Below are 16,084 nucleotides of genomic sequence, written 5' to 3'. Positions count from 1 at the left end.
AGGGTTTCTTTGTAAATTTTATTATGCAAATTAGCCAAATGAAGTGAGATAAAAAGCAATGGAAATATTTATTTCCCTGCTCAGGTGTGCTCTGTGGCTGCCAGCCGGTGGAAGGCAGCGGCGCAAGCTCTGGCGCTGTACGGTGCGGGAACGCTGCCCTGTGGGAGGGGCCAAGTGGGGAGTGTCATCGAGCTTTGCCACGTAATGCATTCTTCTTCCCTGTAGAGATACAGCCACCACTTGAAGACAATTTCCCACAAGATAACACAGAAGATCTTAAAGTGCAGATCCCTGAAGAGCCCAGCCACTTGGATCAACCTGTGACTAGTGACACAAGTGTCTCAGAAGTGTGGCAGAAGCCAGACACTGAGAAAGACGCAGACCCAGGTAAGCCTGGCTGATTTTTCTCAGTGGACTAGAGGCATATCATAAAGGAGAGCTTCAGGGAGTTATGTTGTTAAAGGAAGGAAACAGAGAGGAGAAAAATACAATATGAATGAGTTGAAAAAATAAGAAAGCTGGCCTTAGAACTGAGAGAAAAGCAGGAGTTCAGACAGGTGGAATTCAACAATAGGAAAGAGGCCAGAGCCTGTAACCTCCAAACCAATGTTTGGCTGTCAGCAGCTTATGTAAATAATTCTAATCTAAAATATTATTCTTAAAAAGCCTTATGTTATAAAACAGTAGTTTCAGCCAGACCAACAGCATCAGAAACTCTGGGGGTGGAGACCAGCAATCTGTCTCAAGCCCTCCAGAAAATTCTGATCTGCTGAGCATTAAAAGTTTGTGAGTGACTGCTGTAGAGCTCACGGGTTCTGTGTGTCCGCTGCCCTCCACAGTCACCCCACTCCCCCACCGGCAGAGTACAACATAGCTCTCTTCTTTTGTTAATTTGCTACCTGGAACATGGTAAAAACTTTTTTTAAAACAGTGAAGAGGTATCTATGTCTAGGTATCTTTTACTGTAAGATTACAGGTAACAGTGCACGACTTTGTGGTATGTAATAGTCCAGTGTAAACTGTCACTTGTGAATATTACTTCATCTACAGAGCATAGTAGACTTCCAGTCAGAACGAACTTACTGCATTTCAATTGAGAAAGTTATTTAAAAAAATACAATCCCAATAATGTAGCTCACTCATTTTATCGGTAAATCAGAAAAGCAGCTGATTGTGTGACTTTGTCTATCCACTACGGTGATGTGACAGCATTACTGTTTTTGTGTTTGTAGAGGTTATGGTCCCTAACTGTAGATACAGCATTACCTGGTGATACCATTAGGCCTGGCAATGCTGGGTGAGCTCCCCTACCCCCTTCAAAGCATAGACGTCACAGCAGGGAGAGGAATTCAGACAATTTGAGAAGAAATGACACGTCATAGCTCTCCCATGCTCCAGAGGATATTGCATTCATATACAATACCCTCTACACAATACTCTCTACTTCTAAACTCTTTTTAACTCAGAAAGGTTCTGCTGGCTGAAAATGAGTCATGCACCATTTAGACTTGTTACTCTTCTGCTCAAAAACTTTGATGGTTAGGAAAATCCTATTTGCAGAAGTAAAATCAGATGTTTTGCCCTGTCCTTTAAGTTCCACCACAAAATGATGTCACCTACCTTTACAGGCTGCTCTTCTCCAATGTCCCTTCATATATCTCAGACAGCAAGATGCCGACCTAGCTGGGGACCGCTCACCAGAGGTCAGGTTCATAGACCAAAGTGAATGGAATCTCAGGGCTGGGAGAGACCTGAGAGGCAACTAGTCCAGCTTTTCACTAATTGCTTGTTAAGCTAGCTGTCTACAAGATGTGCGGCAGACTTAAATAACTCGTACTGAAATCCCCTCCCTGCTACCTCTGGAAGTTCTTTCAGGTGTAGCTGGAATTCTGCCTCTTACACAGAGCTCCAAGCCAGGCCCCACCCTGTAAGCAGTTCCCTTTAGTCTCTCTTGGCATTTCCCAAATCCTCTTTTGTGTAGCTGCCATTTACCCGTTCAGTAAGCAAGTACTGAGTGCCTGCCAGGTGTCACACTGGGCTCTAAGTGTTGGTGCGTCCCGCCTACAAATCTGCCAACTCATACTTCTTTACAAGTCATTTGTTCAAAGTTTCTACTACAGTGTGTCACCGGCAGTAAATAAATGTTTGTTAAAGGTGACTGCATCTCTATGGAAAAAGCACATAATTTCATTTTTCCCAATTCCCCTGAGTAAATATTGTTCAGATAGCAGTTGCACTGCCAGGGATATGATGGAGGGCAAAGGTGAGGGGTGGAGTATGTTGGAGGTATGTCCATTTTATAATGGACAGGGATTCTGAATTTTTTCTCTATACAATTGTCTTTAAGAGAACCACATATCTAGGCACAGTGACTAACATTTAGTGGGCATTAAAAAAATATCTTAAATGAAGAGAAACAATTCTTCTTCTAAAGCATAAAATAAAATAGCAATTTTCCCCCTTACTTTTAGGGATAATTATAACAGAAAGCACTCCTCTTGATCCTGTTGATGCAAAAAAGCAACTAGAAACAAAGGCTGAGGAGCCAGCAAGTGTCACACCTTTGGAAAGTGCCATTCTTTTAATATATTCATTCATGTTTTATTTAACTAAGACGGTAAGTATAACATATATAGTTTCTTCAGATAGAATGTTGATTATTAGTTTCTAATTTTGAACATGGGATAAAGAACTGAAAATGTGTCTATGAAGGTTACTCCTGATCCTTTGAAGATAGCCTCTGAAACAAGCCTCAGATACATATGATTTGATGGGTTCTTAGTTGAGTTCCGAATTTGCAGAGGATTTGCTGCATGCCAGAGCTGGGCATATACACACCTGTGAAGCATGGTTCTTTCCCTTGGGGACTTTTCAGTCCAGTGGGAAGATAAAGACATAATGTGACATGGGAAGAAAGAGAAGTAGTTTCCTGGTGGTAGAAGAACATCAGGAATAAGTTGATTCGTTGTGGTGGGAGGATGGTCAGAGAAGGTCAGAAGTTAGCTGAGACATGTTGCGACAAGAGTTGAAGGACAAAGGCGAGTTTGATGTGTAGTTGTGAATAGAAGGGCTTGGGGGAGGGAAACGGAGGCAAGTGTGCCCTCAGAAGGAATAGCAGGTTCAGAGAGATGGAGGCATAGAGAAAAGGTTATTTGGAGAAGCCAGGGAAGCGTTGTTGGTGTGGCTGACGTGCAGTGTTGAGGGGAGGGGGTGGAGGTGGGGGCGAGGGTAGTCTTGGAAATAGGGGCAAACATAAAGGAAGTCATGTGTCATAAGAGATGTTAGACTCTTTGGGATGGAACACCTTAGAAGGTTTTAATCAGGAAAGAGATATGGTCAGATTTGTTTCTTAGAAGGAGTCACTTATGGCAGAATATTTATTCAGATTTATTTTTCTAAAGGGAGTAGATCCAAGTGAGTTATTTAATCTGTTTAGAAGCTTATCTGAGCTTTTTAGGACTTAGCTCCCCCTTGTGGTATTTGTTGAATTGGACTTTTTTTTTTTTGCTAAATTATGGGAAGGAGCAAGCTTTCAGAAGTTGGGGTCCAGATTGCCTTTGGAGCTATAGAGAAAGTATCTTCCCCAACAAAAAATGTTTTTCCTCTAGGTTCTGTTATTTTAAGGAAAGAGTGGGGTGTTTTCTGTAAAAATGCATGGGTTTTGAGTCCGGATGACCTGGTTTTAAATTCCAGATTCATCATTTAGGAACTTGGGCAAATTCTTAAACTTTGAACCTCAGCTCTCTCATCTTTAAAATGCAGATAATACTGACTCCAGTTGTTGTAAGAATTACATGAGTTGGTAATGTAACGTGTCTGGTGCAGTACCTGGCATTTTGTACGATCTCCTCCCCTGCAACTTCTCATTTGGCTGGTCAGAGGGCAGCACAAAGACATGGAATACACGAGGCATTCAGGAGAAAGGCCACTGGGTGAAGGGTGGAGGGAAGCCAGGCTCCATGCTTGGAGTGATCTGTACGGTGAGAGTGAAATTTTCAGTGAGTAAGACACTCTTAGAATTCGAATTTGATTACCAGAATAAATTATCACTTCAAAAATATAATAGCTTCTGGATATGGGAGGGAATTCTTTATTCATTTTAGTTGTAAGTATGCACAGAGCCCTGTTCTAGGCCTGGATTGGCGGACACAGATGTGGTATGGGACACAGAGGTTACTGTATTTCCTGAGATTTAAACATGTTGAGCACTTTTTCATGTGGCCATACTTTTTTGTCTGTTCATGTGTGAAATAGCTCTTCAAATTATTTGTCCCTTTTGAACTTTTTTTCCTTCTAAATATTAAGGTCTAAGAGTTTAGATGTTTGGATACAACTCCTTTGTCAGTATATGTTGTGAATGATTTCTTCCTCTGTATGGCCTGGCCTTTCAATTTCTTTTTTTTTTTTTTTTTTCTCTTCTTTTTTTTTTTTTTTTTTTTTTTAATAATTATTTTTTATTGAAGGGTAGTTGACACACAGTATTACATTACATGAGTTTCAAGTGTACAACACAGTGGTAGAACATTTATATACATAATTCTAGGTTCCAGCTATCACCCTACCAGGCTGTTACAATATCTTGACTATATTCCTTATGCTATACATTACATCCCAGTTACTAATTTATTTTACCATTGGAAGTCTGTCCTTTTTTTTTTTTTTTTTTTTTTTTTTTTGTGAGGGCATCTCTCATATTTATTGATCAAATGGTTGTTAACGACAATAAAATTCTGTATAGGGGAGTCAATGCTCAATGCACAATCATTATTCCACCCCAAGCCTAATTTTTGTCAGTCTCCAATCTTCTGAGGCATAACAAACAAGTTTTTACATGTAGAACAAATTCTTACATAATGAATAAGTTACATAGTGAACAGTACAAGGGCAGTCATCACAGAAACTTTCGGTTTTGCTCATGCATTATGAACTATAAACAGTCAGTTCAAATATGAATACTGATTTGGTTTTTATACTTGATTTATATGTGGATACCACATTTCTCTCTTTATTATTATTATTTTTAATAAAATGCTGAAGTGGTAGGTAGATACAAGATAAAGGTAGAAAACATAGTTTAGTGTTGTAAGAGAGCACATGTAGATGATCAGGTGTGTGCCTGTAGACTATGTGTTAATCCAAGCTAGACCAGGGCAATAAAACATCCACGTATGCAGAAGATTTCTCTCAGAACGGGGGGGTGAGGTTCTAAGCCTCACCTCTGTTGATCCCCAATTTCTCACCTGATGGCCCCCCTGCGACTGTGCCTGTCTTAGGTTGTTCCTCCCTTGAGGAATCTTACCCGTCTCTGGCTAACCAGTCATCTTCCGGGGACATACAGGGAAATGTGAAGTTGGTAAGTGAGAGAGAAGCCTTATTGTTTGAAAAAGTTAGCTTTTTACTTCTTTGCATATTTATGCCCTGTGGCTTCTATGCCCAGCATTTGTCTTGAGGTATCTTTACCACTTGGAAGAATTATGATACTCGGTAAATTTGATATGAGGCACGAATTCTATTTAAGGGTTGTAATTAGGAAGGAAGAAGAAAAGCTATAGAAGTAGCAGGCGGAAGAAAACATGGGAAGATTGATTATTTCTTTGATATATCTTATTGTAGAGTAACTTCAGCATGTATAGGTTTTAAGCTACTACTTAAATTGCACACACACATTAACATAATAGGAGTATAGTTACATAACCAAAGCATATCTGTAATTACCAGCCATCTGCAGTGAAACCAAGAAAACCAGTTAGGCACCTTAGGCATTTGTGAAAACTTATCTATGATATGGTGGATATTGTCCAAATGAACTTGAACAGTCTGAGAGAAATCAGACAAATTAAAACAACCCATTCCTGGGGACTGTTCACATGCCATATGTTCTTTTAACAATAAATAGTTTGTAGTTGTAAGACTTTGGAGCGCTACAATTTGCACTTCTCCAAATTCTTGGTTGAGTTCCAACAGTATAGATCCAGTCCAATTTTGTTGTTTTACTGTATGCACAGGCCAGCTTAGATATCTCCTTCCTCATTCCCATGGCAGGTCCAGGAACTGGTGGGATGAGTGCATCTACAGCTGTAGCAGTGCGTGGATCTTTGTTGGGGTTTTTTGATGATCATCTTCTGGCATGAGTCTTCCAGAGGGTGCAGATGTTGGAAGTTCTTTTTCATATCGTATCTTAGTTCATTTTCGGGGTAGCCCAATTAGGCTTTGATCCTCTGTATAAACACAAACAGACCCTTTGCCTACACTTTTATATGCCCTTTATACCCTTGTGTAGAACTCGTTGGAGGTTACCACACAGGAACTGCCCTTTTTTTTTTTTTTTTTTTTTTGCTATCACTAATCTACACTTACATGACGAATATTATGTTTACTAGGCTCTCCCCTATACCAGGTCTCCCCTATAAACCCCTTTACAGTCACTGTCCATCAGCATAGCAAAATGTTGTAGAATCACTACTTGCCTTCTCTGTGTTGTACAGCCCTCCCTTTTCTCCTACCCCCCCATGCATGTTAATCTTAATACCCCCCTACTTCTCCCCCCCTTATCCCTCCCTACCCACCCATCCTCCCCAGTCCCTTTCCCTTTGGTACCTGTTAGTCCATTCTTGAGTTCTGTGATTCTGCTGCTGTTTTGTTCCTTCAGTTTTTCCTTTGTTCTTATATTCCACAGATAAGTGAAATCATTTGGTATTTCTCTTTCTCCACTTGGCTTGTTTCACTGAGCATAATACCCTCCAGCTCCATCCATGTTGCTGCAAATGATTGGATTTGCCCTTTTCTTATGGCTGATTAGTATTCCATTGTGTATATGTACCACATCTTCTTTATCCATTCATCTATTGATGGACATTTAGGTTGCTTCCAATTCTTGGCTATTGTAAATAGTGCTGCAATAAACATAGGGGTGCATCTGTCTTTCTCAAACTTGATTGCTGCATTCTTAGGGTAAATTCCTAGGAGTGGAATTCCTGGGTCAAATGGTAAGTCTGTTTTGAGCATTTTGATGTACCTCCATACTGCTTTCCACAATGGTTGAACTAACTTACATTCCCACCAGCAGTGTAGGAGGGTTCCCCTTTCTCCACAGCCTCGCCAACATTTGTTGTTGTTTGTCTTTTGGATGGCAGCCATCCTTACTGGTGTGAGGTGATACCTCATTGTAGTTTTAATTTGCATTTCTCTGATAATTAGCGATGTGGAGCATCTTTTCATGTGTCTGTTGGCCATCTGTATTTCTTTTTTGGAGAACTGTCTGTTCAGTTCCTCTGCCCATTTTTTAATTGGGTTATTTGTTTTTTGTTTGTTGAGGCGTGAGAGCTCCTTATATATTCTGGACGTCAAGCCTTTATCGGATGTGTCATTCTCAAATATATTCTCCCATACTGTAGGGATCCTTTTTGTTCTATTGATGGTGTCTTTTGCTGTACAGAAGCTTTTCAGCTTAATATAGTCCCACTTACTCATTTTTGCTGTTGTTTTCCTTGCCCGGGGAGATATGTTCAAGAAGAGGTCACTCATGTTTATGTCTAAGAGGTTTTCGCCTATGTTTTCTTCCAGGAGTTTAATGGTTTCATGGCTTACATTCAGGTCTTTGATCCATTTTGAGTTTACTTTTGTATATGGGGTTAGACAATGGTCCAGTTTCATTCTCCTACATGTAGCTGTCCAGTTTTGCCAGCACCACCTGTTGAAGAGACTGTCATTTCGCCATTGTATGTCCATGGCTCCTTTATCAAATATTAATTGACCATATATGTCTGGGTTAATGTCTGGATTCTCTAGTCTGTTCCATTGGTCTGTGGCTCTGCTCTTGTGCCAGTACCAAATTGTCTTGATTACTATGGCTTTATAGTAGAGCTTGAAGTTGGGGAGTGAGATCCCCCCTACTTTATTCTTCTTTCTCAGGATTGCTTTGGCTATTCGGGGTCTTTGGTGTTTCCATATGAATTTTTGAATTATTTGTTCCAGTTCATTGAAGAATGTTGCTGGTAGTTTCATAGGGATTGCATCAAATCTGTATATTGCTTTGGGCAGGATGGCCATTTTAACAATATTAATTCTTCCTAGCCACGAGCATGGGATGAGTTTCCATCTGTTAGTGTCCCCTTTAATTTCTCTTAAGAGTGACTTGTAGTTTTCAGAGTATAAGTCTTTCACTTCTTTGGTTAGGTTTATTCCTAGGTATTTTATTTTTTTGGATGCAATTGTGAATGGAGTTGTTTTCCTGATTTCTCTCTCTGTTGGTTCATTGTTAGTATATAGAAAAGCCACAGATTTCTGTGTGTTGATTTTCTTATCCTGCAACTTTGCTGTATTCCGATATCAGTTCTAGTAGTTTTGGGGTGGAGTCTTTAGGGTTTTTTATGTACAGTATCATGTCATCTGCAAATAGTGACAGTTTAACTTCTTCTTTACCAATCTGGATTCCTTGTATTTCTTTATTTTGTCTGATTGCCGTGGCTAGGACCTCCAGTACTATGTTAAATAACAGTGGAGAGAGTGGGCATCCCTGTCTAGTTCCCGATCTCAGAGGAAATGCTTTCAGCTTCTCGCTGTTCAATATAATGTTGGCTGTGGGTTTATCATAGATGGCCTTTATTATGTTGAGGTACTTGCCCTCTATTCCCATTTTGCTGAGAGTTTTTAACATGAATGAATGTTGAACTTTGTCAAATGCTTTTTCAGCATCTATGGAGATGATCATGTGGTTTTTGTCTTTCTTTTTGTTGATGTGGTGGATGATGTTGATGGACTTTCGAATGTTGTACCATCCTTGCATCCCTGGAATGAATCCCACTTGGTCATGGTGTATGATCCTTTTGATGTATTTTTGAATTCGGTTTGCTAATATTTTGTTGAGTATTTTTGCATCTACGTTCATCAGGGATATTGGTCTGTAGTTTTCTTTTTTGGTGGGGTCTTTGCCTGGTTTTGGTATTAGGGTGATGTTAGCTTCATAGAATGAGTTTGGGAGTATCCCCTCCTCCTCTATTTTTTGGGAAACTTTAAGGAGAATGGGTATTATGTCTTCCCTGTATGTCTGATAAAATTCCGAGGTAAATCCATCTGGCCCGGGGGTTTTGTTCTTTGGTAGTTTTTTGATTACCTCTTCAATTTCGTTGCTGGTAATTGGTCTGTTTAGATTTTCTGTTTCTTCCTGGGTCAATCTTGGAAGGTTATATTTTTCTAGGAAGTTGTCCATTTCTCCTAGGTTTCCCAGCTTGTTAGCATATAGGTTTTCATAGTATTCTCCAATAATTCTTTGCATTTCCGTGGGGTCCGTCGTGATTTTTCCTTTCTCGTTTCTGATACTGTTGATTTGTGTTGACTCTCTTTTCTTCTTAATAAGTCTGGCTAGAGGCTTATCTATTTTGTTTATTTTCTCGAAGAACCAGCTCTTGGTTTCATTGATTTTTGCTATTGTTTTATTCTTCTCAATTTTATTTATTTCTTCTCTGATCTTTATTATGTCCCTCCTTCTGCTGACCTTAGGCCTCATCTGTTCTTCTTTTTCCAATTTCGATAATTGTGACATTAGACCATTCATTTAGGATTGCTCTTCCTTTTTTAAATATGCTTGGATTGCTATATACTTTCCTCTTAAGACTGCTTTTGCTGTGTCCCACAGAAGTTGGGGCTTAGTGTTGTTGTTGTCATTTGTTTCCATATATTGCTGGATCTCCATTTTGATTTGGTCATTGATCCATTGATTATTTAGGAGCGTGTTGTTAAGCCTCCATGTGTTCGTGAGCCTCTTTGCTTTCTTTGTACAGTTTATTTCTAGTTTTATGCCTTTGTGGTCTGAAAAGTTGGTTGGTAGGATTTCAATCTTTTGGAATTTTCTGAGGCTCTTTTTGTGGCCTAGTATGTGGTCTATTCTGGAGAATGTTCCATGTGCACTTGAGAAGAATGTATATCCCGCTGCTTTTGGATGTAGAGTTCTATAGATGTCTATTAGGTCCATCTGCTCTACTGTGTTGTTCAGTGCTTCCGTGTCCTTACTTATTTTCTGCCCAGTGGATCTATCCTTTGGGGTGAGTGGTGTGTTGAAGTCTCCTAGAATGAATGCATTGCAGTCTATATCCCCCTTTAGTTCTGTTAGTATTTGTTTCACATATGCTGGTGCTCCTGTGTTGGGTGCATATATATTTAGAATGGTTATATCCTCTTGTTGGACTGAGCCCTTTATCATTATGTAGTGTCCTTCTTTATCTCTTGTTACTTTCTTTGTTTTGAAGTCTATTTTGTCTGATATTAGTACTGCAACCCCTGCTTTCTTCTCACTGTTGTTTGCTTGAAATATGTTTTTCCATCCCTTGACTTTTAGTCTGTACATGTCTTTTGGTTTGAGGTGAGTTTCTTGTAAGCAGCATATAGATGGGTCTTGCTTTTTTATCCATTCTGTTACTCTGTGTCTTTTGATTGGTGCATTCAACCCATTAACATTTAGGGTGACTATTGAAAGATATGTACTTATTGCCATTGCAGGCTTTAAATTTGTGGTTACCAAAGGTTCAAGGTTAGCCTCTTTAGTATCTTACTGCCTAACTTAGCTCGCTTATTGAGCTGTTATATACACTGTCTGGAGATTCTTTTCTTCTCTCCCTTCTTGTTCCTCCTCCTCGATTCTTCATATGTTGGGTGTTTTGTGCTGTGCTCTTTCTAGGAGTGCTCCCATCTAGAGCAGTCCCTGTAAGATGTTCTGTAGAGGTGGTTTGTGGAAAGCAAATTCCCTCAGCTTTTGTTTGTCTGGGAATTGTTTAATCCCACCATCATATTTGAATGATAGTCGTGCTGGATACAGTATCCTTGGTTCAAGGCCCTTCTGTTTCATTGTATTAAATATATCATGCCATTCTCTTCTGGCCTGTAGGGTTTCTGTTGAGAAATCTGACGTTAGCCTGATGGGTTTCCCTTTATAGGTGACCTTTTTCTCTCTAGCTGCCTTTAACACTCTTTCCTTGTCCTTGATCTTTGCCATTTTAATTATTATGTGTCTTGGTGTTGCCCTTCTTGGATCCTTTCTGTTGGGGGTTCTGTGTATTTCCGTGGTCTGTTTGATTACTTCCTCCCCCAGTGTGGGGAAGTTTTCAGCAATTATTTCTTCTAAGATACTTTCCATCTCTTTGCCTCTCTCTTCTTCTTCTGGGACCCCTATAATACGGATATTGCTCCTTTTAGATTGGTCACACAGTTCTCTTAATATTGTTTCATTCCTGGAGATCCTTTTGTCTCTCTCTATGTCAGCTTCCATGCGTTCCTGTTCTCTGATTTCAATTCCATCAATGGCCTCTTGCATTCTATCCATTCTGCTTATAAACCCTTCCAGAGTTTGTTTCATTTCTGCGATCTCCTTTCTGGCATCTGTGATCTCTTTCCGGACTTCATCCCATTTTTCTTGCGTATTTCTCTGCATCTCTGTCAGCATGTTTATGATTCTTATTTTGAATTCTTTGTCAGGAAGACTGGTTAGGTCTGTCTCCTTCTCTGGTGTTGTCTCTGTGATCTTTGTCTGCCTGTAGCTTTGCCTTTTCATGGTGATAGGAATAGTCTGCAGAACTGGGACGAGTGACGGCTGGAAGGACTTCCTTTCTTGTTATTTTGTGGCCCTCCTCTCCTGGGAGAACAGCGGCCTCTAGTGGCTTGTACTGCGCAGCTGCGCGCAGACAGGGTTTCTGCTTCCTGCCCGGCTGCTATGGAGTTAATCTCCGCTGTTGCTATGGGCGTGGCCTGGCTCGGGCAGCTACTCCAAAATGGTGGAGTCGCGTTGGAGCAGGAGCTGCTGGGAGGCTATTTATCTCCGTAAGGGGCCTCCCTGCTCCCTGCAGCCCAGGGGTTAGGGTTCCCAGAGATCCCGGATTCCCTACCTCTGGATTAAGTGACCCGCCCTGCCCCTTTAAGACTTCCAAAAAGCACCCGCCAAAACAAAACAACAACCACAAAAAAAACAAGAAAAAAAATTTTTTTTAATTAAAAAAAAAAAAAAATTTTTAATTAAAAAAAAAAAAAAGGTGGTCGTTCGTTTTTCTTTATTCTCCGGTGCCATCCTCAGGCCTCTGCTCACCGGTCTTTCTGCCCTGTTTCCCTAATATTGGGGTCCCTGTCCCTTTAAGACTTCCAAAAAGCGCTCTCCAAAACAAAGCAGCAAAAAAGCAAAAAAAAAAAAATGGTCGCGCGCTTTTCTTATGTCCTCTGTCGCCCAGCCTCCAGTGCCTGCTCACTGTTCTTGCTGCCCTGTTTTCCCAGTATCGAGGGCCCTGCACTCTGGCCCGGATGGCTGGGGCTGGGTGTTCGGCAGCCCTGGGCTCCGTCTCCCTCCCGCTCTGCCTGCTCTTCTCCCGCCGGGAGCTGGGGGGAGGGGCGCTCGGCTCCCGCGGGGCCGGGGCTTGTATCTTACCCCCTTCGCGAGGCGCTGGGTTCTCTCAGGTGTGGATGTGGTCTGGATATTGTCCTGTGTCCTCTGGTCTTTATTCTAGGAAGGGTTGTCTTTGTTATATTTTCATAGATATATGTTGTTTTGGGAGGAGATTTCCGCTGCTCTACTCACGCCGCCATCTTCCGCCCCCCTCAATTTCTTAACATTACCTTTTTAAGAGCAAATTTTTAATTTTGATGAACTCCATTTTATACATTTTTAGTTTTATGGTTGCAGCTTTTTGTTTCCTGCCTAAGGAATCTGAGGCAATTCTAACAATGCAAATATTTGCTCATGTTTTCTTCTTGAAGTTTTATAGTTATAGCTTTCATGTTTAGGTCTATGTTCCAGCTTGAGTTAATTTTTGTAAATGGTGTCAAGTTTCATTTTTTCCTTATATCCAGTTGCTCCCATAGCATTTCTTTCCCCTTCAGATTACCTCAGAACCTTGAGTTGAAATCAGTTGACCATATATGTGTGTCTCTTTCTGGACTCTGTTTTATTCCACTGATCTGTATTTCTATCCTAAGACTGTATCACACCTTTTTAATTACTATAGCTTTATAGTAGGTCTTGCAGTTGGGTACTTCTTTTACAAAATTGTTTTGGATATTTCTTTTTTTCTGCATTTCCATATAAATTTTAGGATCAACCTATGAATATCTATAAAAAGTCTTGCAGAGCTTTTGGTTGTTACTATGATGAATCTATAGATGAATTTGGGAAGAATTGGTGTCAACAAATATTAAAGCTTCTAATCTAAGAATGAAGTTTATTTCTATATTCATTTAAATCTTTAATTTCTCTCAAAACATTTTGTAGTTTTCAATGCAGGTTTCATGCATATTTTGTTTAGGTATGCCAGTGTAGTTCATGGTTTTTGATGTTGTTGTAAATGGTATCTTTGAACATTTCATTTGCAATGGCTTTTTGCTGATATACAGAAGTACAACTGATTTTTGTGTATTAACTCTATATGTTGCTAACTTACTAAATTTTTTTATTACTTCTAGGATGATTTTTATGTAGATTTCTTAGGATTCTCTGTGTAGATGATCATGTCATCTGTGAATAAACACACCTTTTAAAAAAGTCATTACAACATAATTATATCTAGCAAAATTAACCCTTTCTGTGTATAATTCTATGAGTTTTCACATTATTTCTTCAAAATGTTTGTGTCCCCTCTTCTCTTGCCTCTCCTGAGACTCTAATTACACATATGTTAGACCCATAAGTCACTAAGGCTCTGTTCTTTTTAGTTGTTTTTCAGTCTTTTTATGTCTTTGCTTTTTAGTTGTTTTTCAGACCTTTTATGTCTTTGCTTTTTAGTTGTTTTTCAGTCTTTTTCAGTCTTTTTATGTCTTTGAACATTTCATTTACAATTGATTTTTGCTGATATACAGAAATACAACTGATTTTTATATATTAACTATTATCTTTGCTTTAGATATTTCCTTTGATTGTCTTCAAGTTCATCAATCTTTTCTTTTATAGTATCTGATCTTCTTTTAAGTCTGTATCAAGTGAATTTTTCATTTCTGTCATTCTATGTTTTCACTCTAAAACTTCCACTTAGCCCTATTTTATATCTTCCAATTTTTTTAGTATGGTCATTTCTTTAAAATTCTTACGTAAATTTTTTTTTTGGTATCATTAATCTACAATTACATGAAAGACATTATGTTTACTAGGCTCCCCCCTTCACCAAGTCCCCCCCACATCCCATTCACAGTCACTGTCCATCAACATAGTAAGATGCTGTAGAATCACTACTTGTCTTCTCTGTGTTGCACAGCCCTCCCCGTGCCCCCCCAACACTATACATGCTAATCATAATGCCCCCTTTCTTTTCTTCCTGCCCTTATACCCTCCCTTCCCACCCATCCTCCCCAGTCCCTTTCCCTTTGGTAACTATTAGTCCATTCTTGGGTTCTGTGCTTCTGCTGCTGTTTTGTTCCTTCAGTTTTCTTTTGTTCTTATACTCCACATATGAGCGAGATCATTTGGTACTTGTCTTTCTCCACCTGGCTTATTTCACTGAGCATAATACCCCCTAGCTCCATCCATGTTGTTGCGAATGGTAGGATTTGTTTTTTTCTTAGGGCTGCATAATATTCCATTGTGTATATGTACCACTTCTTCTTTATCCAATCATCTACTGATGGACATATAGGTTGCTTCCATATCTTGGCTATTGTAAATAGTGCAGCGATAAACATAGGGGTGCATCTGTCTTTTTCAAACTGGAGTGCTGCATTCTTAGGGTAAATTCCTAGAAGTGGAATTCCTGGGTCAAATGGTGTTTCTATTTTGAGCGTTTTGAGGAACCTCCATACTGCTTTCCATAATGGTTGAACTAATTTACATTCCCACCAGCAGTGTAGGAGGGTTCCCCTTTCTCTACAACCTCACCAACATTTGTTGTTGTTTGTCTTTTGGATGGTAGCCATCCTTACTGGTGTGAAATGATAACTCATTGTGGTTTTAATTTGCATTTCTCTGATGACAAGCGATGTGGAGTATCTTTTCATGTGTCTGTTGGCCATCTGAATTTCTTCTTTAGAGAACTGTCTATTCAGCTCCTCTGCCTATTTTTTAATTGGATTATTTGCTTTTTGTTTGTTGAGGTGTGTGAGCGCTTTATATATTTTGGATGTCAACCCTTTATCGGATCTGTCATTTTTGAATATATTCTCCCATACTGTAGGATACCTTTTTGTTCTATTAATGGTGTCCTTTGCTGTACAGAAGCTTTTCAGCTTGATATAGTCCCATTTGTTCATTTTTGCTTTTGTTTCCCTTGCCTGGGGAGATATGTTCAAGAAGAGGTCACTCATGTTTATGTCCAAGAGATTTTTGCCTATGTTTTTTTCTAAGAGTTTCATGGTTTCATGACTTACATTCAAGTCTTTGATCCATTTCGAATTTACTTTTGTGTATGGGGTTAGACAGTGATCCAGTTTCATTCTCTTACATGTAGCTGTCCAGTTTTGCCAGCACCATCTGTTGAAGAGACTGTCATTTCCCCATTGTATGTCCATGGCCCCTTTATCGAATATTAGTTGACCATATATGTTTGAGTTAATGTTTGGAGTCTCTATTCTGTTCCATTGGTCTGTGGCTCTGTTCTTGTGCCAGTACCAGATTGTCTTGATTACTGTGGCTTTGTAGTAGAGCTTGAAGTTGGGAAGTGAGATCCCCCCCACTTTATTCTTCCTTCTCAGGATTGCTTTAGCTATTCGGGGTCTTTGGTGTTTCCATATGAATTTTTGAACTATTTGTTCCAGTTTATTGAAGAATGCTGTTGGTAATTTGATAGGGATTGCATCGAATCTGTATATTGCTTTGGGAAGGATGGCCATTTTGACGATATTAATTCTTCCTAGCCAAGAGCATAGGATGAGTTTCCATTTGTTAGTGTCATCTTTAATTTCTCTTAAGAGTGTCTTATAGTTTTCAGGGTATAGGTCTTTCACTTCCTTGGTTAGGTTTATTCCTAGGTATTTTATTCTTTTTGATGCTATTGTGAATGGAATTGTCTTCCTGATTTCTCTTTCTATTAGTTTATTGTTAGTGTATAGGAAAGCCACAGATTTCTGTGTGTTAATTTTGTATCCTGCAACTTTGCTGAATTCTGATATTAGCTCTAGTAGTTTCGGA

At 39.5% G+C, this 16,084-nt stretch overlaps 1 protein-coding gene across 7 annotated transcripts in view; it reads left to right on the top strand.

Moving 5' to 3' along the window:
* Positions 1-16,084, top strand: part of MIA3 (MIA SH3 domain ER export factor 3) — a 62,668-nt gene that overhangs the window by 12,354 nt on the left and 34,230 nt on the right. For all 7 annotated transcript variants that reach the window (XM_036922154.2, XM_036922152.2, XM_036922150.2 and 4 more), the window contains 2 exons: positions 226-387; positions 2,472-2,617. In XM_036922154.2, the coding sequence (XP_036778049.2) occupies positions 226-387; positions 2,472-2,617 (308 nt within the window). The remainder of the gene's footprint in view (positions 1-225; positions 388-2,471; positions 2,618-16,084) is intronic.

Source organism: Manis pentadactyla, chromosome 19 (assembly GCF_030020395.1).
Source record: "Manis pentadactyla isolate mManPen7 chromosome 19, mManPen7.hap1, whole genome shotgun sequence".
NCBI classification, from domain to species: Eukaryota; Metazoa; Chordata; class Mammalia; order Pholidota; family Manidae; genus Manis; species Manis pentadactyla.
The sequence above is the reverse complement of the archived record's forward strand: the minus strand, read 5'-3'. Positions and strand labels throughout refer to the sequence as shown.